At 39.0% G+C, this 23,204-nt stretch overlaps 2 protein-coding genes across 10 annotated transcripts; both read left to right on the top strand.

Annotated features, from left to right (window-relative positions):
- Window positions 1-7,947: 7,947 nt before the first annotated feature.
- Window positions 7,948-22,180, top strand: LOC147549153 (uncharacterized). Of its 9 annotated transcripts, none has more exons than XR_015237588.1 (6): window positions 7,948-9,393; window positions 9,880-10,033; window positions 10,218-11,007; window positions 11,106-11,243; window positions 11,425-12,368; window positions 12,690-14,053. XR_015237588.1 is itself a non-coding variant. In XM_086669097.1 (6 exons), exon 6 carries the CDS (start codon window positions 17,141-17,143, stop codon window positions 18,506-18,508), a length of 1,368 nt encoding a protein of 455 aa, XP_086525223.1. In that variant the 5' UTR covers window positions 7,949-8,389; window positions 8,490-9,393; window positions 9,880-10,033; window positions 10,218-11,007; window positions 11,106-11,243; window positions 16,928-17,140; the 3' UTR covers window positions 18,509-19,715. The 9 variants fall into 9 exon arrangements, 6 of the variants coding, with proteins under 6 accessions (XP_086525222.1, XP_086525223.1, XP_086525225.1 ...); XM_086669097.1 differs by lacking the exons at window positions 11,425-12,368; window positions 12,690-14,053 and adding an exon at window positions 16,928-19,715 and having other exon boundaries at window positions 7,949-8,389; window positions 8,490-9,393; XM_086669099.1 differs by having other exon boundaries at window positions 7,949-8,389; window positions 8,490-9,393; window positions 11,425-14,053.
- Window positions 8,541-10,578, top strand: LOC147549154 (F-box/kelch-repeat protein At3g23880-like). Its single transcript, XM_086668249.1, has 3 exons — window positions 8,541-9,494; window positions 10,218-10,276; window positions 10,371-10,578. Exons 1-3 carry the CDS (start codon window positions 8,541-8,543, stop codon window positions 10,576-10,578), a joined length of 1,221 nt encoding a protein of 406 aa, XP_086524375.1.
- Window positions 22,181-23,204: the final 1,024 nt, after the last annotated feature.

Raw genomic sequence — 23,204 nt, 5'->3', positions numbered from 1 at the left:
AATAGAAACGACACGAGTCAATCGAATTGTTCCAACCAAAAATAATAAAACTAGCAACCCTACTTCAAACATCAATTCCAACTTTCAATATATATTAACACACTTCAAACACAATGATAATAATAAGCATGACACAACATTAATAAAATAATCATAACACACAGTTTTTTTATTCATATAAATAAATTTTTCATCACGTAAACAACTTAATACAAATCATTGTATTTTTTTCCCAAATTTACGAATAAACTTAGAAAATCTGTCTTATCTTTTGCCACACTTGGTTCTTCGAACTTCTTCCCTTGTACTTGAAGGGTTCGGAATCAAGCTCTTAGCTTCATCAAGCCACTGGAAACCAGGGCACCAAGGAAATCGACAAACAAGGTACTTCCTTGTTTCACCATCCCTCGTGGCAGAAGATAAGATCCTCAAACCAGTGCATCTCTCAACGTTGCACGGACTATAAATCCATGGACAAGCAGGAGAAGAATGACCAATTCCCTCGCATAATTGACATTTCACACAAGAAAATCCTCCTAGTACTAGCTTATCAACTGGGTTCGGCTGTTCGAACCAACAGATGACGAAGAAGAAGACGATGGAGAAACCATGATTGATGAAGAAACCATGGATGATGAACAAGATGATGAAGAAGAAGTGGGAAATGAAGAAGAAATGAAAACAAAATTTATAGGAGAAAATTGTAGGGAATCAAGAAGAGAGGGAGGAAAAGTCTACTTTTGGAACTAAAACCAATATAAATGGAGTCATATTTCCGAGATTTGATTGACAATTACCAAGAAGAAGATTTGACTTTTATAATCGATTGGTTAGTATCAAACCATTTCAACACAAATCAACCCGACCAAACCGAACGAAACATGGTAACTACTGGAGGTGTAATCGGTTGGTAAATGTCGAGTTCAAGTTGATGGATTCGAACTGGTACGATCGATTTCAATCACAACCCTAATTGAAAATCTTAATGCAAACCAAAATCAAATATCATTCATGCTTTAATTCACTACAGTTAATTCAATATCGAACACACAATCAATCAAACACAAAATAAAACACACAATCAAACACCCTAAATTTTTTGTAGTATAAACCCTAGGTTTGGTAATTAATCAAACCCTAGATTTCAATCAATGGATACAACACAAAATCAAACTTCCACATTTAACATTGTGTAGATTTAGAGATGAAATACCTGTTTGAGATAGATAGAGAAGAGTCTTTACGGATTTCGGGCTAGAGAGAGAGAGACTGAGCCTCTTAAGCTTATGATTCAACCTTAGGTATCTTGAAGAGATGAAAAAGAGACCAAAATCGAGTTACTTTGAGTGATAGATTAATTGGAGCAAGAAACTTGAACGGATGGTTGAGTGAAATCGAGCTACTAGTGAGATTCAAGAGGAGAGAGATGAAGAACTTGTTTTTCACCTTTTGCTTTCTCTGATTTGGGGATAATCTAAACATATCTAATATATAGGAGGGTAAGGTGGAAACAAAAAAACGGCAAACTTAAAAGAGGGCATTTTACCAAACATTTCTTCACGTGGGGCAAAAAAAGAAGTGCCCCCTGGATCGGGCCATTTCTCCCCAAGTTAAAACCCCACCTCATTTTGGCGGGAGATCGGGAATCTTCTCAAAACAATTTGTTTCTTGTAAAACCCACCATATGAAACAAATACGAACCAAAAAAAAAAAAGAAATCTGTGATATAAAAATCTGTGATGGAAAGATCTGTAATGGCGAAAGACGATCGACAACTCAATGGAGCGAAGAGAGCTTACAAGCAAGCGTCGAGTTTAGGGAACCGACAAGAAGAAGCTAGATGGGCGAACATAATAGGAGATATTCACAAGAATAGAGGTGAGTACGTTGAAGCTTTAAAATGGCTCAGAATTGATTATGAACTTTCCTTGAAGTATCTTCCTGAGAAACAACTTCTCCCCACTTGTCAATCCCTTGGCGAAGTTTATCTCCGTCTTCAAGATTTCAAGGAAGCCCTAATTTATCAGGTAATAATAACCCTTCCTAACCTTCTTCATTTTCATCTAAACAATTTTTAAGTTTTGTAAACCCTAATTTTTCCTACACCGTCATATCGTCTATCATCTGATTATGTCTCTATCATCGTTTAGATTTGGATTTTGTGGATTCCCATTAGAAGGTTACTTTGCGTTCCTTTTTTTGTTTTACAAAAAATTCTTTTGATTTCCTTGAATTTAAGTCTAAGGTATCAGGCAAACCGGAAATAATGAAGGAAGAAAATTATTGTGGGTTTTGATGGGGGAAAATGCTTGTAGGTAGTGTTATATTTGGGGCCAAACAATAGTCAAGTAGGCGGTGAGAATTAATTGTGATGGAAATGGAGCTCATGTTTTCTTTCTGATGGAAGGAAGAAAATCCTTCAATTGATTTCTTCCCTGGATTTAAGGAGGAAATTATTTACCATACATTTATTGTGATCAAGACTTTTACTACCCAACAATTAATGCTCTCAATTCCTACAGGCAAAGAAGAGTCTATAAATAGGCACTCTTCGTTCTCAATTCTATTATCCCACTTTCTCAATTCTCCTTTGTGTAATTGAGAGAGTGAAAGAGAGTGTGAGATCAGATAGTTGTGTAAGTGTGAGGGAGAGAGTTGTAGTGAGGGGTTGTAACCGGGGAGTGCACTAGACTTTGTTTACGGTAACTCGGGTAAGTTGTAACTTCATATTCATAGTGGATTTGCTTTGTGCGGTTGAAAGAGGACGTAGGACTTGCTCTGAACCTCTATAAATCTTGTGTGTCATTATTCTTTATTTGCTTCGTGGTTATTTTCTATTTATTCACCATTTCATCCAAGATCCTGGTTTTCCGCATTAGAGAAAAACTCTAAGTAGACTGATCACCTATAAGGAGTGGTTATTTCTCTCAACAGATAGTTGCCGTTGCAATGATGCTGGCGGTTCTCTCAGTAGAAACTCTTTCCTGACCCGTCCCGAGATCACTTGGTAGCATCATTAGTTGGAACCTTTTTTTACAAAGATAATTGGAACATTTAGATTTGCTGCCCGAAACTCATGTAAATGACAAAGGATTCTGTGTTCAACTTGGGCCGTTTAGTACTTACAAGAGGGGATTACACGAAGTCAATGTTTCTAGTTTTTGGTAAAAAAAACGAATGACACAAATAAGTCATTAGTTATTAATTGAATGAGCACTAGAATTAGAGCCTATTTCGGATTTTTATGAGTTCATAGTTGTTAGGAAAAAATAACCTAATTAACTTGTTCAGGAATATGAAGATAAACTACGCGAATGTAAAAGCAGAGACACCAAGATTATTTAACGTGGCAAAAAACCCTCCAAACTAGAAGGTAAAAAAACCACGGGACCTAGTCCAGAAATCTTCCACTATAAAATAATGGGTTACACAATTCTTCACCAAACCTATGGTGGATAAACCAATTGTTCAAGATGTGTAGAAACACTCTTGGATAACAATTCTTCCCTAAACAAATAGAGGATTAACCAACTCTTCAAGATGTGTAGAAACACTCTTGAATAACAACTCTTCACCAAAACTATGGTGGATAAAATGAACAAAGAAATAGAAATCTCTTACTCCTTAGGATTTGAACAAATCCTAAATTACTAAAGGTTTAAGAAGATAACCACAAACTAAATTGCTTCACAAGATTAATAATCTTCTTTTCTTCAAACCAATATTCTTCTTTTTCAATCTCTCTTGAAAGAACCACTTCAGAAATCTCTCTTTCTCTGACTTCTCTTTGTTCTGGAAGTTGTTGTGTATAATCTCTTCCCTTTCATTCACTTTTTATAATGATAAATAGGGAGGTTTACCAATAGAAATAGGAATTCCTTTTTAGGCTTGAAAAAATAGAAACTTCTATTTTTTCCCCAAACAAGGAATAAGGGAAATCCTATTCTAACTAGGAGTCCTTTTATTATAAGGAGGGACCCCAACAATAGTATTTCTTTTTTTTGATGTTTGGTTTCATTGTTTTGGGATTACAGAAAAAACATTTAGAGCTTGCGAATGACTCCAATGATCTCGTTGAGTAGCAAAGAGCTTGCACCCAACTTGGTCAAACTTACCTTGATATGTTTATTAAAGATGATGATGATGATGACCGCTACTCTATTAGGAACGCCAAGAAATACTTTAATTCTGCGATGGAGCTTGCACGAACTCTCAAGGAAAACAGAACGACAAACAAAACTTCTTCCTTCCTCGAGGAGTTCATTAATGCTCACACTAACATTGGCATGCTTTGGTTGGAACTTGATAACTATGAAGAAGTCGAAAAAGTTCTTTTAGAAGGCTTAAAAATTTGTGATGAAGAAGAGGTAGTTAAAGATGATGATAGTCGCAGCAGGCTACATCATCACCTTAGAAGCCTTTACACTAAGAAGAGAATGTGGGAGAAAGCGCGAAAGCATATCGAGAGGGACATCATTATCTGTAAGAATATCGAACATCTTCAAAGAGAGGCAAAGGGGTACATCAATTTAGGTGAATTAAATTATCAGGTTCAGAAATATAATGAGGCAGATCTCTGCTACAGGGAGGCTCTTAATATCGCAAAATCCATGGAAGACGAGGATGCGTTGGTTAATCAGATTAGAGACAATATTGCAGTTGTGAAACAAGCTGTGAAAGTGATGGATGAATTGAAAGACGAATAGCTGAAATTTAAAAAGCTGAGCAGGAATGCAGTCAGGGCTAGAGGTACACCAGATGAAAGAAAGTGTTTGCTCCAGCAACTTAGGAACCTCGATGGCTTCATTATGAAGTCTAACTCGATCTCTGCATGGCTCAAAGTAGGTTTTTTAATTATTTTTTCTTGGCATATTGATTGCTTGTTTAGTGTCAGTTTGGCAACACAACAATTAAAAAAACCCTGTATTATCTTAGGATTGAACCCTGTATTATATGCTTGAATACTTTCAAATGTAAGAGACTTCGTCTCAGAGTTTTGCTGCCCTCCAGTTGATCTATTCCCGTTTCTTGTTTCTAGCATCTACAATTTGCCAAACAGAAAAAGAAAGTAGCAAGTGACCTCCTTCATCTTTTTGTAGTTATCTTCTTTCCTTATGAAGCGTTGAATTTTCTCCAAGAGCTCCCCGAGAGTATTGGGCTCTTTGTCGGAAATTTCTCGAACGATGTCGTCCTGCCTAAGGCACCTCTTGAGGGCGACGAGAGCCAGTTTCTGGTCGAGGTCAGGAAATTGTACCATAAGGTTACGGAACCTCTCCCAATAGTCAACTAGGGAATCATTCTTTCCTTGAAAAATATTGAATAAATCTTTCGTCTTTCGTCGTATAAAGCTACTCCCCCTGAAAGCTGTGCAGAAGGCTTGCGCCAGATCATCGAAAGGTTTTATAGAACCAACTTCCAGGGCCTGGTACCATGATTGTGCTAGTCCTTTCAAAACTGTTGCGAAGACCACACACCATACATTTTGATGGAGCGTGCTCAGACTCATTATCGAGACATAGTTGTTTATGAAGACGCCAGAAACTCGGTGCCATGATAGTGCTAGAGATCGGGGCACTTAAAGTTCTTCAGTTTTGGAGTTTCCAGTATCTTGACGCTCAGGGGCGAGAGATTCCGTACCGCCCTTGCTAAAGAGTTTTTTTCCTCACAAATTCTTGATAGCTCCGCTACCTAGTGCACAAGTTTTGATTTTCTCTAGCTTTTCTTCCGCCATCAGTTCTTTTTTGGTCGACCCCGCCTCTTCTTCTGGCTTATGGAGACTTTTCCGGAGTTGTTGTGTTTCGTCTTCTTTCTGTAATTTGTCAGCCTTACGCTATTCTATTTTAGCCATCAACTACTCTAACATGGGGCGCCCAGCTTGAGACCCCTCTTGAGTGTGGTCCTCTGAAGACATTGTTGTTTAAAAGAATAACGAAAGTGATTAGTTTTTAGATGAATATAGGTTTGGGTTACCGGATGGATGATATTGTTGGAGTTCTCCCCTCCTTCTAGCAACACTTGTTGATGTCAAAAATTAGCTTTTCGTTAATCAGTCAGAGAATCAAGATTTGATGTATGACAACGTCTATTATGAATGGATACTTCGTTAAGATGATTGATATTTCTTCTTCTTGCTCCTGCTCCTTGCTCCTTCGATTCCTTGGGGGGAAGCCTACAAAGGGTTCGGAAACCGCTCCGAGACTCAAGACAGTCAGGTTGCTCTTTGCAGTAATAGAATGAATATTGGTTGATCCTTTTGGAATGTATTGAACTTACTCAGCGTCCCTTGTAGAAGGTGATGTGAGGCCCTTTTATAAGACGTATTGGACCGACTTAGGTCTGATGGCGTAGATGAGGCGGTTGTAATCCACCGTTAAGGAAGGTTCCTACTGTTCGTAGTTAGGGTTTCCCTTTTGATTTTCTCATATCTAGGATAAATAGAAGTTTCTATGTTTAAGGATACTTCGTAGATATCTTGCCGAGGCGATAGATCTTCTAGGAGATGTTTCCTCCTTTGAGACTCTTGAAGCCCAAGTTCCTTAAACACTTAAGATCCTTAACCGTCTGAGATCTTTAGGAAGATTCAGGATTAAATCGGTAAGTGTGCGACACACTTTTGCCTTCCCAATTTAAGGCGTAAGGCATCGGCCTTGCTTACGTGGACCCCCCTTTACTCCTTTGAGAATCTCAGGGAAGACCTGATTGTGTTTTAGGCGAAGCAAGGCTAGAGCCCCTTCGCTGATCATGGCCGACCTCCCAGTTCTGGTCGTAGGTGGCAGAGCGTTACGAGTCCAGCAACCCTATTGCGTTTAAGACGGGTTGACCCATTAGACTTCTGGTCTGTTCTTGACTTATTGACGTTTGTAAACGACTGGACATTTTGTGCATCATCAGATTTGATCTTCAAGATGAATTAATGATGATCGTGTAATGAATCCTTTGATTCCACCTCCATGGATGCTTAAACTATAGTTTTCTTACCTTCACAATGTGAGAGCCATTTGTGTTCAAGCTTCTTGGAGATATCTAAGGTTATCTTATCATGACCCTTCACTTTCTTTCTCAAAAAATGAAGTAACTATAAGTATTGATTGTTTAAGAAATGAAACCTAAAAAAATGGAGAGTTCGCGCTTAATTCCTGAGAAGTATTAATGGTGGATGGTCACACACTTTCTATCTTAAATTTGAGAGTAGTTCCCCTCTCTATTTTAGCTCACAACAACTTATTTTGAAAATTATGGTATTTTTCATCTCCTATTTTCATCATTTTCTGAGATAGAAAAAAAATAGAGAAGGAGAAGAAAAAATTGTATATAGAGAAGATAACAATGAAGGAAGGCAGATGATTGCTTAGAAGTTTTAATCCTTTTTACCATTTGTTTGACTATGGTTGGTTATTTTGGGGATCGAAGAAGAAGAAGAAATGAGAAATAAAAATCTCAAATTTAAGAAGAAATAATAGAAAAAAAATCAGGTTTTAGAGGAAGGGTATTAAGGGAAAATAAAAAATCAGGTGTTAAAGTTAGCTGACGATTTTGTAGAAAGAGGTTATTTCTTAAAATACGAAATACATGGAGGCCAAAAAGAAAGTTGGTCGCAAAAGGGGCCAAAAAAGAAATAACTCTATCTTAAGCTCAAGGTTTGACATATTATGTGGGAGAAAAAGGTGTTTTGCAAAACGAGATAGAGATAGTTACGAGAATTAGAGCAGAGAGAGATCGTTCAAGAGGGGAGAGGATGGAAAATGACTTTTACCACCTTTTTGGTGGTAAAATAAACCATAGTTTGTTCCCACTTTATTTCGGCAAGGAAAATAAGTTTTCACATGTTTATGGTCGAACGAAACAGTAGAAAATTGATTACTTTCCCAGCTAATATTCACGCGTACCAAACGGACCCTTAATGGTATCTTGGGATCCTGTTTTTAAGTGGTTTCAATGTTTTTTTTTTTTTTGTTGAAAGGAAGTGGTTTCAATGTTCATATCATCAACCGTCAAACAAAATAATGTTCAACGACCCAAATTAGGCCTTTGCAACGCAAAGAAAAAAGGGAACCCCAAATTAGGCCTTCTGACGTGAAAAACCCAAATCAATCTGCACCCATGATGGTTAATTGTTACTAAAATCCCTTGATAGGTTCAATTACCCTGGGGGTTAGGTCAATTACCAATTTCTTTTATCCTTTGTAACCTTTCTAAAATTTCAGGAATAGAATAGAAATTTCTATTTAAATGCCAAACCCTAATCCAATCCGAATTGTCAAATTGTCAATCACACACACAGACACTATATAATTAGATGTGAACTACTACTTGTCTTTACCAGATCACTTCAACGGCGGCTGATACTTCCGAAGCTCTTCTATTGAAATAGAAGTTTACTTGTTGGCGAGTAAGTTCCTTTCTTTTGGTTTTTCATATTTGTTTGATCTTTTTTCTTATACGTATACTTTTTTTTTCTTACTCAAACTATGAGAAAGATGAAAATACAGCGATGTTCCGTGAGAACCCTCCCTGACGAAGTCATCTTATACAATATCCTAATGAAGTTACCTGTTAAATCTATCATACGATTCAAGTCCGTATGCAAAACCTGGCGATCTCGGATCAGCTCTGACTCTTATTTCATTAAACTCCATCTTTCTCGTGCTATCCAAGAAGACAAACCTAGTCTCATCCTTCTTAACCTTAACAAATTATACTACCTTAATGATTATGATTCATTATCATCCGAATCCCATAATCCTCTTTGTATAAACAATTACAGTTTTCTCTCCCTTCGACCCAAAATTGACTTGGTGGGTTCTTGTAATGGTTTGGTTTGCTTCACTTGTGGTAACGAAGGTGAGGATGAAAGAATTTACCTCTGGAATCCATCTACTGATGAATATAAACTAGTACCGAAAATACCACCTATTGAAGATGTTTGTGATGATGCTATATTACCTATCATCAAATGGCAACGTTGTGGGTACGGTTTCGGTTATGATTCCAAACTCGATGATTACAAGGTTATGATGATTGCAGCTCTTACGACAAGCCCCTCTTATGTTTTCAGTATTGCTCTCCTATACTCTTTAAGCTCGGATTCGTGGGAATTCATGGACCCCATTCCTTATGTCATTCGTCTCAGCCCCGGTGTGCTTCTTAATGGAGCTCTCCACTGGATGATGATGACTCTTCGGCCTGCTCAACCCCCGAAAATCAACGGTGATGTTATTGTTTCTTTTGATATGGTTCATGAGATATTCAAGGAAGTTCCAACACCAAAAGTTTTTTATGGAAAATTCAGGTCAAAATTTGTAAAAATGGGTGTTTTATGGGATTGTCTTTGCATATGTGATTGTACCTCCCAGGTTCATTCTGACGTGTGGATGATGCAGGAGTACGGAGTGGGTACGTCTTGGAGTAAAATGTTCTCTATTACTACTAAAGACATTGGTTTTATTCCTTCCATTAGATCAATGATGCCGCTAGAGTGTTTAGATGATGGTTATGTAATGTTAGAGGCAAATACGAATCAATTAATTTTATATGACCCAAAACATAAGAAAACTACAATTACTCGCCTAATTGACTCGGACGATTTTACAGCAAGGAATTGTTTAGCAATAAGTTATGTAGGGAGTCTAGTTTCTCTCGGGTCTAAGACTTATTTGAAGCAGAAATCACAAAAGACAATATGGAGCTTATGGGAATAAAAATTATATTATTTTAAGGACTATTAAAGGCCGAGGCTTTATGGAACATATATTGTAATTTTTAGGGGTTTAGGGTTTAATATGAGCAATTGTTTATCTGAGTTGATGCATAAAGTATGAGTTATTTAATAAAATAAGTAGTCATTTGTTGCAAAGTATATTGAATTTGTTTTTTGTGCAGGTAATCTCTGAAAATGGCACCTTAATCTAAAACTACACCTAAAGTATTAAAGGAATTATCAGCGGTAAGAAAGAGTCCATTAAAAAGGAAGTCTGTTGTTGAAGAAGTTGTTGGCAAAAAGAAGGCTAAGACTAAAGAAACCTCAATATCTGAGGTAATCTGTTTGGAAATGATAATATTAATGTTATAATGTAATTTTTGAATGATATAAAGTTTATATCATTTACATATAGTTGTTTATAATTTTTCTTACCAAAACTATAATGTACTATAAAGTATGTATACTTTACATCTAAGTTGTTAAAATGTACACTGATGTTTAATGTTTTGTTGTCCAGGTTGGTGGGAGTTCAAAAGCTACAAAAGCAAAGGATAAAGAAAGTGGCCCTACAAAATTGTTAATATTGTAGGGGAGCAGAAGCTAATAGCTGAAGTAAAGCCATCTAATTTATTCGATATTTTCTGAGTAAACCAATTACTTTGATAAATAGCTTCCGTAGCTATATGACAGAAGAAATGAATGAAGAAATTAGCAAAACTCCTTTCAGTAAAGTGTTTGATGCTATGGCAGATGGTACTATATTGATGGAGAATTGTACCAATCGTCCAACTGGTGCCATATTGGATGTCCTTTGCCGATATAGAAAATCGACAAAGAAATTTGTAATTGGGGGGCGTAGAGAGGGAATTCAAACCTGAAGATGTCTCGCTGTTGTTGGGAATGCCTATGGAGGGTTTGGAATATGAGGCATTCCCTAAGAAAAATGATATAGATCCATTGAAGTGTGCTTTCTTAATGAAGTATTTTAAGGAAACACTGGAGGCATCGAGGAACAACAAATGGGTCTTTCAAGTGGTGTTGTTGGAAATGCACTCTAAAAATGTGTGATGAATGGAGAACCAACAATAGAATTTGGTGGTCTTCTAATAATGTTATTATGTGCATGTTTCTTGTTTGCAACTTTGGCGGGGTTCACTGTATTGCCCAGCATTTTCAAGAATATTCAATCCAGAAAGGCAATAAGCAGAGTGTCATTGCCAAGAGCTATACACTCATACATGATGGACAGCATTGACAAACATTCAGGAGACCCTACTAAAGCATCAGGACGCTTGTTACTTTTACCAGTGAGTGAATTCCTAATCTCATCTTTTTAGTAAAGTACAAATTCTTTCCAATAAAGTATTGGTTGTTTACCTTTAGTTTTTTACTTTTTTTTTTGTAGTTCTGGGTGTGTATGCACACAAATTTGTATCTGAAAAGTCCACTCAATGCAACACGATACCCAAGATTCCTGAGGTAGTCTGCTGATGAGTTTGGTAATGGAATGGAGATGGATCTAGCTGGAATGGAACCTGAGCAGGTATATATGTTATTGGTTGTCTTTTCAACTTTGTGCTTTACATCAGATTCAAAATTATAATGATAAATGATGTATACTGTATAGTGAAGTATGTATATTTATTCTGAAAGGTGCATAGTTTAAGTCTTTGTTGTGTTAATTTACTGATATTTGTTTATCCATTTGTAATTTGGGATTGCAGTTTTTTGAGAATGTTGTGGATGAGATGAGTGAAGAAGAGAAGGAAATGTTAAAGTTTACAGAAAAGGTGATATTAGAATTACCTTATGAGGAAGAGTTGGATCAAATGGAGATGATTGAATCTCTGAAGAGAGAAGTGAATAGACATAGAGAAAAGATAAAGATAAAAGACAAAGAAATTGAAACTTTGACAAATGAAGTAATAGATTTAAGAAAACATCTTCATCATTCAGAAGAGATAAATGATGAAGATATCAATCAGGAAAACAGGGATGCAAATGATGGAGATGGAGCAGATCAAAATCAAGTAGAAAACAATTCTGGGGAGAAAGAGTATGTCAATGAGAAGTCAGATTGGGGACCGTTCGAGCGAAGCACGTACGTCCAAATCTGGACGGTGGGCGTTCCTTCCGCGGGATTGCGCAAGATCTGACGGTCGCGCTCATCCCCGCGTCGGGCACCGAGTGGGATAACTTCAATGTTTTAATCTAGCCGTTGCTTTCTCCATCCAACGGCCGAATCACTCCTCTATTGGGCATCTCTCGGGCACGCGCGAACCGCATCTGACGGCCAGCGTTCTGTCCGCGATTTATAGCCTAATCTGATGGCCCAGGATGCACGGACTCTAAATATTCAGTTGAGTCCCAAGTTCCGAACAGTTATGTCTTTTGAACCCAAAAGGCAAATGCACCTATTCAATTCCTATATAAACCAACCAAACGCACTTCATTTCATATCAATTCAATTCATTCTCTTCTTCTCTTCCCTTCTAACAATTAAAGGTTCTGATTTGCATAGAAAATCTGATTTGGAAGTATTTCTAGAGGTTCTGGTTTGCCTAGAATATCTAGAAAAAGGAAGAAAGAAGTTTCGAGTGAAGTTTGAATTTCCGAAGCGTCTAGAAGATCATCCCCATTAGTCCAAGAGCTCATAATACTTACAAAGGTTTGTCCGCTTTTAGAATATAAAAGTACCATCTTAAAACTCTGAAAGGAAAGTCGTTGTATCCCGAAGGCATACACCCTAACGTTTGGTACTGTTACAGGGGTGTAAAATGTCTTAAGGAAAAAGAATTTATTCTCGCCTCGACTACATTAACATCTATCTCGGTTAATCCGAAAGAAGGAATATGGAGAAATCAAGCCAAGACAGAGAGAAATCGACTTATCGATTGATAACTAGAGGAACAACAATCTTAAGACAGTTTATAACGATTATTTCTCTAGTTATAAGATATTAATTTGGTTTACTTTCTGTGGGTTTCAGAAAAGGAAATGACACGAACAAGAACTACTCTACGAGTTATTCCGCCTAACACCAACAATGGGAAAAAACCAGAGAAGTTCAAGGAAACTGACTTCAACCGATGGAAGTTGAAGATGATGTTCTACCTAACGACAATGGGTCTGGTTAAATACTTAACCAACGAGAGACCCACCCATGCAGAAATAGAGGATGAGGCGCAACGTACCGCTGAAATAGATGCATGGAAACAAGAAGACTTCTTGTGCAAGAACTATATCCTGAACAGTTTAGACGACGGACTCTACAATCTATATTCGGTTATAGAAACGTCTAAACAACTGTGGGACGCCCTTATCAATAAGTATAAAACTGAAAAGGCGGGTGTCAAAAAGCTTATCGTAGGACGATTCTTGGACTACAAGATGACTGATTCAAAACCAGTTATGACCCAAGTCCAAGAACTGCAGAGTCTCCTACAGGAACTACAGGCAGAGAACATAATAACGAATGAACCTTTCCAGGTCCGAGCTCTGATTGAAAAATTACCCACTGGGTGGAAAGACTTCAAAAATTATCTCCACCACAAGAATAAGGATATGAGTCTTGAAGAACTCATCCTAAAGCTTCGAATCGAAGAGGACAGTCGCATTGTCGAGAAGAACTCTGAAAGACTCTCTAATGTGAACGTCGTAGAGACCGGTCCAAGTAAGAAGTGGAAGCATCCGTCTAAAGATAGAGGAAAACCGAAGAAAAATACCAGGTTCGGCCAATGTTACAACTGTGGCAAACGAGGCCATCTAGCTAAGGATTGTCGTTCCAAAACCGGAAAACGACATAAGAAGGCAAATGACTAAGCCTCGTCGGTTAGAAGACACCAAACTCAGAATCTATGTGATATGATTACTGAAGCCGAAGAAGTGTCTGAGAAACTTTAAAACTTGAACCTCTGTGCAGTGGTATCTGAAGTTAACATGGTTAACAACCAGAGAGAGTGGTGGGTCGACACCGGAGCAACTCGTCACATTTGTGGTAACAAAAGCCTCTTCTCTTCTTATAACGAAGTAGCCGAAGGAGAAACCCTGTTCATGGGAAACGACTCAACCACCCAGGTGAGAGGAAAAGGGAAGATCATACTAAAGTTCACTTCAGGAAAGGAAGTAACTTTGAACGATGTAGTCCATGCTCCAGACATCCGAAAGAATCTGGTTTCTGATTATCTTCTAAGCAGGAATGGGTTCAAACTAGTCTTTGAGTCAAATAACTTCGTCCTATCTAAGAATGAGATGTATGTTGGGAAGGGCTACTTATGTGGGGGGTTATTTAAACTAAATGTAACCTCTGTAACGCCAAAGGCGTCTATTATTAATAAAATTAATAATTCTGTTTATATTGCTGAGTCTTCTAATATTTGACATGAAAGACTAGGACATGTGAATAATAAGTCATTAAAGAAATTAATGAACTTAGAGTTAATTCCGAAAGTCGAAATTGACACAAAACGAACATGTCAAACATGTGTAGAGTCAAAACTGACTAAGACATTGTTCAAATCAATAGAACGAGACACAGAACCTCTATTGTAGCTATGGCGAAAGCTACGGTGCCTAGTTGTGGTGATGTTGGGTCTACTAAAGCTCAAGTAGTGGAAGTAGAAGACGAAGATCAACGGGTTTCTAGGAATCATGATCAGGTGGAACATCAGGATAGTACTCAAGATGAGGAAATTGATGAACACGATCATGAGGAGGTTCAAGGGGATGGTACACAAGTTTTACAACAACAACAGCAGGATGTTTCGGTACACACTAGGCCGAAACGGTTATATAAGCCGGTACAGAGGTTAGGGTCAGACAAACCTCTTAGGCATTACGGGAAGGCAAATGTGGTTGAATATGCACTCTCGGTGGATGACGACGAGCCGGTCACCTTCAAACAAGCTATTACCGCGAAGGAAAGAGAGAGTTGGTTGGTTACTATGCAGGAAGAGATGGAATCTCTTCACAAGAACAAACATGGGAGGTTGCCCCGTTGCCCGAAGGAAAGTTGATGTGACACTAAAATGTCACATTTGAAGAGCCTAACTTAGACTAATTATTCCTTTTCGAGTGTTATCAATAATATTTTATGTGTTTTTCATGTTAGGTACCTATTTTGGAGTTAGACATGAAAATCGGAATAAAGGGAGTGAATCATCACTATCATTTCATGTACCCAAAACGAGAGAAAAAGACTTCAAACAAATCAAATGAGAAGAGGAGTCAAAGACGAGTCCAACGGTGAAAACGGAAGTCAATTCCGAGTTCGGACGGGGAACTTGTGAAAGAAAGAAGTCGAGGTTCGGTCTTAAAACAAAGATGCTATAAAGGCACCCTCCTTTGGTTATAATTCTAGAAGACACCCTCTTGATTTCCAAGTGAAGATTAAAACCCAAGTCTAAAACCCAAGCCCAAAGAAGATGAAAGAAGGAAGAGATTTTGGAGGCACCCAATGGACTCAAGTTTGAGTCAAAGTCAAGGTTGACTAAGTCTAGGGTTTGAGTCAAATACACTATTCATCTTCTTCTTGAAGGATTCAACAACCAAGAGGAGAGAGAGAGAAGGAGGCAAGGGGCTAGGGTTCTTCATCACTTAGTAGAGTTTGAGAGAGAGAAAAAGAGAAGAAGGAGAAGGAGGAGTGCCGGCCAAGGCAAGGCCGGCCTAGCCTTGGCCGGCAGCAGCTCGGGCTGCACGGCAGCAGCTCGAGCTGCTCGGGAGAAGCTGCTAAGCAGCACAGCTCGGGAGAGCTTCAGACCAGGCCGGAGCAGCACTTGCTAGTCGCGACCAACAGCATAGGACGCGTGCAAGCAGCTCAGGTAGCTGCTGCTCCTGGCCGGATGCAAGGTAGCTGCTGCATCTGGCCGGTCTTGATGCTTCATAGCTCGGGACGTGCAAGGGGTAGCTGCTCACGGCTCGGACGTGCAAGGACAAGAAGCTCACGGCTCGGGACAGTGGCCTTTTGGCCGGATTCCATGGATTTTGACCGGATTTCTTCATATTTTGGCCGGACTTATATGAGTTTTCCGGCAACCTTCTTGGTTCGAAACCTTAGGGCTTTTACTTCCCATCATCTTGGCTAGCTTCCCATGTAGTTTGATTTGATTTTGGACAAGAAATTTCTAGAGGGAGAAAGCTAGGGTTAGCTTTAATGGAGGTTGTGTTCTAAATGGAGAAGATGATGGTGGTCGCTATGGGGAACCCAGAAAATTGCTAAGGGGAGATCGGCTGCAACTAAAACTCATATTTTCCGACGATCTTAGCCTCGAACCATCATCGAAAAAGGGGGATTCTCTCACCATTTCCTTTCCATTTCTTATTCAATCACCATATTTAGCTAACTTTAGTTTGTCGATTATATGAGATGAAATGTGATGAATTCGTGATTATGTTTAATATGATTTAATGTTTTGATTATAAATTGATGTTCATTTAGTTCGATTATCGTTTTGATCGTATTTTCATGTGTCTTGTCAAGCACTTTGCATAGTTAATAGACGAAACGAAGTATTCGATATCGATCGTAGTCTAAGTCATAATTTCATGTGTCTTGTCATGCACTTCACATAGTTAGGCGACTAGACGACACTTTCGATGACTCGGGATTAACCGATTTAGACGTTTGTTTGACTAAGTATGATCTCCGGATATACATAGTACTTAGAGACATCTACTTTAGGAGTCGAATATCGATTGTACCTCGACACATCAAATCGGACTACACATAGTCGTAGGTTTATCATTATGGATTCCCGGACTTCGACACCTCTCTCACTTATTTGTTGCCCGAATCGAGTCTTACCGTCTCCCGACTCTTGTTCCTTCGACTCTTCTCTCGAATCTCTCTCGCCCGTTTACATTGATTGTTTAATTTAGTTTTACTCGTTTTCTTCTCTTATTACTTATTCAATCTAAAACCCCTATTTATCTTTGTTTCCTTTCCTTTTTAGTCTAAGTTAGCTTTTAATATCTAGACCGAGGGATAAGACCCTTCGATATCCAAGCTACCTTCCTATCCTTGGATCGATCCCGGCTTTGCCGGATTACTACTTGATACCTCCGCTTGGGTGTACAACCTTTTCGGGTGCATCAAGTTTTTGGCGCCGCTGCCGGGGATAGGTTTAGTAGTTAGGATAGCGTTTGTTGTTTTGTTCATTAGTCTTGTGTTATTTCTTTCTTAGACGATTTCTCTTTATTTATTTTTGTAGTTTTTTATCTTTTTTTTAGGTACCGTTTTCGAGAAAAGAGCCAAAAGTGACATAAAGGCGAAGGAAAAGGAAGGATTCGAGAAGTTAAAGAAGAAAGACGAACGAAACGAGAGGAGCACTCGATAGTATCGCATTCTATCTCATCCTTTTTACTTGTGTGATTGTTTAGTTCTATAAGTGTGTGTTCCCATTTTTTGCGATTGTGTGTTAGTATCCTTAATATAGTGAGATCATGGCAAGTTGGTCATTTGATGAGAATGACCTTATGCGAACCCTTTCCAACACTAGTCGACCATCTACAAGTCATAAGGACTACACAAATTTACATAGGAATGTTCCGACTAGTGATAGGAATAGGCGAGTTGAGCCTGACCGACCTAGGATGACCATGGGTGAATATCGACGGATGTATGGAGTCGGTCAGACTCGTCATGAACATGGTTTTAGGGATTATGAGCATGAGGGTAATCAACCCCGTAAGAGTCTTCGAGACTATCGACAAGAATTTGAGATAACCACACCTTCATGTATGAATTTGTCATTTGATGAGGACCGTAGTTCTATTAGTATTGATCGACCACGTCGAAGTCTTCGTGACTATCGACAAGCATATATGAACGGTTCACTTAGTGATGACAATTCCCGACTCGATGATTCCACTCAAGGAGTCGAGTCTAGGTATCTACATGAAGGTAGTGAAGAAAGAACCATGGAGACCATTAGCTCGGTTTGTGCTATCTGTGCGAGCTTAGACCATTTGACCGACTATTGTCCCATGATCCGTGTTCCACGAGAGTCTTCATCTAGTTATACTCATATGCCTTATTACGAGGAGATGTCTGAAGAGACTCTCCAATTAGTTTTAGAGTATCAAACTAGATTTAATCGAGAAATAAAAGAGATCACGGAATGGATTCTCAATATTGTTGATAGAATCGAGTCAGAGCCTATCATCGACGAGGAAGGGGTTTGCGCACCCCAAACTCAAGAAGAGACTATGAATGATGGTGAGGGTAATACACCTAACTCTAGTCTTAAGTTAAATGTCGATGAAGCTCCTGATAGACCATTTGAGATTGAACAGACCGATGACCCTTGTTGCTCACTCCCTCGACCATTGTCATCTCACCATGATCGGACTACATTAGATTTTAATGTTCAGGATGATAGCTCTACGAGCAAGTTTGGGGATCACATGATGTTGAACTTTCCAACTTTTACCACTTGTGATTATTTGGATGGGTTATGTAGAATGGAAGGTGTTATGCCTAACTTTGAGGCTCCCGATGCCTTTAAGGATGTCGATGACATAGTAGTTAGAGATACAATGGATTGTTTATCGAACCATTTACCTAAGGAAGTTACGGACCTTGACTTGGTCCCCGAGCCTATTGCCTTACCCTTAGAGTCTAGTTCGACCTTCCACATGATCTCAGACTCGGTTGTTGACCCCTTATGGGACACTTCGGACGTCTTTCCTAGCACATCTAGGGACTTAGTGGATGTTTTATCCACTAAGCTTGAGTTTGACTTTTTACCTTCGACTGACTTCCTGACCCTTCATTTGCATGTCGATCCTATCCTTTTGACGACTTTTTAGTCGTCGCCCCTAGCATTTATGCGTACTTAGTGGACCGTGCATCCACTAAGTTTGGGGATGGTCTCTTTTCGCTTTTAGTCTCACGTGCACTTATATGCTTCGATATTATTGTGAGACTTTTAGCATTTGTATATAGCTTTCTTTGGGTTGATCCCCAAATCTTCCGTTTGTTACTTTATGATCGTTAGGCCGACTAAGGTGGCCTTTGATGTTTGTGGGTATCATCTCTGGAAACCCTCCGCGAGACATAACTCGTGCTCTTGTGTGAAAACAAGAGAATCAAAGGCTAATTGCATAGCTAAATGCAATCGAGTGATCCCGCGTGAGTGGTCATTTTATATGGTCTTGCTTTTTATGTGCTTCATTCTCATTATGATTTGGATATTTTAGGAGCATTTCTTATATGTTTTACTTCTAAAGGCGTGGTTTGTTCCAAGTTTGGGGATGGCGCGAGCTTGGCATCAACTTGGAACCTCTTTATACATGAGCCTTGGTAGTATCCATTTTTATCTCCTTCGGTTATGGTAATATCTCTCCACTCTTCTCTTTAAATTGATGTGCCTCTTTATCTTTTGGTGAGTGTATGCTTAGAACATTGAGGACAATGTTAGTTTTAAGTTTGGGGATGCGGGATATGACCATAACCAATGCATGACCATGGGTTTCAAAGACAAAAGGGTTCAAATTAGCCAAAATTTGAAAATTTTGAACATTTTGAGTAGATTAGCATGTGATTGTAGTGATGGTTTTAAGAATGTTGATGCATATGTGTCGAGTTGATGAATTTTGTGATTGCTAGTGACCTTTGCATGAAAGTCGAGTCTTTGAGTGTTTGTGTTATGCTATGGGAGTAACATCTTAGTGAAGAAGAAACATCTCTAAGAGACCTAGAGTAGTCATTAGTGGAGACTTAACCCATGTGAGAGTTCAAAGCCTAAATTGTCCTTCGAGTGTACTCTTCCGCGCTAACTCCGAGTAGAATGAAGAGCTACTCAACCTCGTAACTATTAAAAGAGCTCATCTGATCTCGTGTGCTCAACTTTCTTAGCCACTAGGAGTGACATTAGGATAGCGAATTAACCTTTCCCTTGTAGTCCATGAAACCCAATAAGAGTGTCAACTAGAGGGAGGCGGATACTCCATTACCATCATCATCTTATATCCCGAGAATGAAGACATGAGAAGAAAAGAATGAAGAATGTCAAAAGCAAGTATGAAATGAAAGAAGTTGATTGCAAGAATATAGTATTGTGAGTTATGTTTGTTTTATGTGATTTTGTGTTATGAAAAAGAAAAAGTGATATGAAAAAAAAAAAAAACAAAAAACAAAAAAAAAAAAAAAAAAAAAAAAAAAAAAAAAAGTGAAAAAAAAAGAAGAAAGAAAGACAAAAAAAAAAAAAAAATTAATGATGAATAAAGTTGTTTATGTTATGTTTGGGCATGTTAGCTCTTTTTGTGTGAGTGATGTGATTGTATATATGTGTGTTTGTGTGTATGTTCATGAATAAGTATTCGAAGCAAGAAACGAATGTGGAAGTGCTTAAGAGGTTCTATCATGAAGAGTTCGACATTCTCGGGAATCCTCCATCATCATTCATCTCTAGTATCCGTTAACCTTTAGAAGGCATTCTTAGAGGGTAGAATGGGTGAGAAGGGTGAGTGAGCTTCCCCACTCCGTTTAGTGGCTAATTCCTTTTCGAAGATCATTCGTTCCAAAATGTTGTCCTCACCCCTTTTTATGTGTTGAGTCCATGTTAGTGATCACACTCACACATACGAGCGAACCATTCTTGAGTGATTTCATATTTGGAGTGTATGTCCGTGAGGCCGAAGTCGAGGCGAAATGTACTAAACTAGGAATCAAGGCGTTGTGACTTCGGAACATAGATGTTGCTCATCATGGTATGACACTAGCACTTTAGGGTAAGATCATTAGTGAAGGGGCCTTTAGCTTTTATATGAACTTATTTACTTGATTCATTATGTGTTGACATGTTTAAATCCTTTACTATACGAACCATGCTTATCTATAATTTCGATATTGGACCCTTATGTCTCATGAGACTCGATGTTTGTGGGTATCATCTATGGAAACCCTCACGAGACGACACTCGTCCTCTAGGGGTAACCTAGAGGTTTAAAGGCTTGTTGCATACGCTAAATGCAACCGGGATGCCTCCAAAAGTGAGTTAGGCTTTTATTTTGTTTTATTTGCTCGAGGACTAGCAAAGTTTAAGTTTGGGGATCTTGATGTGACACTAAAATGTCACATTTTAAGAGCCTAACTTAGACTAATTATTCCTTTTCGAGTGTTATCAATAATATTTTATGTGTTTTTCATGTTAGGTACCTATTTTGGAGTTAGACATGAAAATCGGAATAAAGGGAGCGAATCATCACTATCATTTCATGTACCCAAAACGAGAGAAAAAGACTTCAAACAAATCAAATGAGAAGAGGAGTCAAAGACGAGTCCAACGGTGAAAACGGAAGTCAATTCCGAGTTCGGACGGGGAACTTGTGAAAGAAAGAAGTCGAGGTTCGGTCTTAAAACAAAGATGCTATAAAGGCACCCTCCTTTGGTTATAATTCTAGAAGACACCCTCTTGATTTCCAAGTGAAGATTAAAACCCAAGTCTAAAACCCAAACCCAAAGAAGATGAAAGAAGGAAGAGATTTTGGAGGCACCCAATGGACTCAAGTTTGAGTCAAAGTCAAGGTTGACTAAGTCTAGGGTTTGAGTCAAATACACTATTCATCTTCTTCTTGAAGGATTCAACAACCAAGAGGAGAGAGAGAGAAGGAGGCAAGGGGCTAGGGTTCTTCATCACTTAGTAGAGTTTGAGAGAGAGAAAAAGAGAAGAAGGAGAAGGAGGAGTGCCGGCCAAGGCAAGGCCGGCCTAGCCTTGGCCGGCAGCAGCTCGGGCTGCACGGCAGCAGCTCGAGCTGCTCGGGAGAAGCTGCTAAGCAGCACAGCTCGGGAGAGCTTCAGACCAGGCCGGAGCAGCACTTGCTAGTCGCGACCAGCAGCATAGGACGCGTGCAAGCAGCTCGGGTAGCTGCTGCTCCTGGCCGGATGCAAGGTAGCTGCTGCATCTGGCCGGTCTTGATGCTTCATAGCTCGGGACGTGCAAGGGGTAGCTGCTCACGGCTCGGACGTGCAAGGACAAGAAGCTCACGGCTCGGGACAGAGGCCTTTTGGCCGGATTCCATGGATTTTGACCGGATTTCTTCATATTTTGGCCGGACTTATATGAGTTTTCCGGCAACCTTCTTGGTTCGAAACCTTAGGGCTTTTACTTCCCATCATCTTGGCTAGCTTCCCATGTAGTTTGATTTGATTTTGGACAAGAAATTTCTAGAGGGAGAAAGCTAGGGTTAGCTTTAATGGAGGTTGTGTTCTAAATGGAGAAGATGATGGTGGTCGCTATGGGGAACCCAGAAAATTGCTAAGGGGAGATCGGCTGCAACTAAAACTCATATTTTCCGACGATCTTAGCCTCGAACCATCATCGAAAAAGGGGGATTCTCTCACCATTTCCTTTCCATTTCTTATTCAATCACCATATTTAGCTAACTTTAGTTTGTCGATTATATGAGATGAAATGTGATGAATTCGTGATTATGTTTAATATGATTTAATGTTTTGATTATAAATTGATGTTCATTTAGTTCGATTATCGTTTTGATCGTATTTTCATGTGTCTTGTCAAGCACTTCGCATAGTTAATAGACGAAACGAAGTATTCGATATCGATCGTAGTCTAAGTCATAATTTCATGTGTCTTGTCATGCACTTCACATAGTTAGGCGACTAGACGACACTTTCGATGACTCGGGATTAACCGATTTAGACGTTTGTTTGACTAAGTATGATCTCCGGATATACATAGTACTTAGAGACATCTACTTTAGGAGTCGAATATCGATTGTACCTCAACACATCAAATCGGACTACACATAGTCGTAGGTTTATCATTATGGATTCCCGGACTTCGACACCTCTCTCACTTATTTGTTGCCCGAATCGAGTCTTACCGTCTCCCGACTCTTGTTCCTTCGACTCTTCTCTCGAATCTCTCTCGCCCGTTTACATTGATTGTTTAATTTAGTTTTACTCGTTTTCTTCTCTTATTACTTATTCAATCTAAAACCCCTATTTATCTTTGTTTCCTTTCCTTTTTAGTCTAAGTTAGCTTTTAATATCTAGACCGAGGGATAAGACCCTTCGATATCCAAGCTACCTTCCTATCCTTGGATCGATCCCGGCTTTGCCGGATTACTACTTGATACCTCCGCTTGGGTGTGCAACCTTTTCGGGTGCATCAAAAGTCTGTTATTTGTTGTAAATGGATGTACAAGAAGAAAGACGATTCTTCCGAGATCAAGGGTACGATATAAGGCAAGACTAGTGGTCAAGGGTTATGCACAGAAAGAAGGGGTCGACTATAATGAGATTTTCTCACCAATCGTGAAACATACTTCTATTCGGGTGCTATTGAGTATTGTTGCTCACAGGGATCTTGAGGTAAAACAACTCGATGTTAAAACCGCCTTCTTGCACGGTGATTTGGAAGAAGAAATTTATATGGCTCAACCTGAGGGATACAAGGTTGAGGGTAATGAAAATCAAATATGTCGTTTGAAGAAGTCTCTTTACGGTTTGAAACAATCCCCTCGCCAATGGTACAAACGA

Source organism: Eschscholzia californica, unplaced genomic scaffold (assembly GCF_041429995.1).
Source record: "Eschscholzia californica isolate CP2 unplaced genomic scaffold, dmEscCali1.0.p SCAF_3, whole genome shotgun sequence".
Lineage (NCBI taxonomy): Eukaryota > Viridiplantae > Streptophyta > Magnoliopsida > Ranunculales > Papaveraceae > Eschscholzia > Eschscholzia californica.
This window is presented reverse-complemented; position numbering and strand designations above follow the sequence as displayed.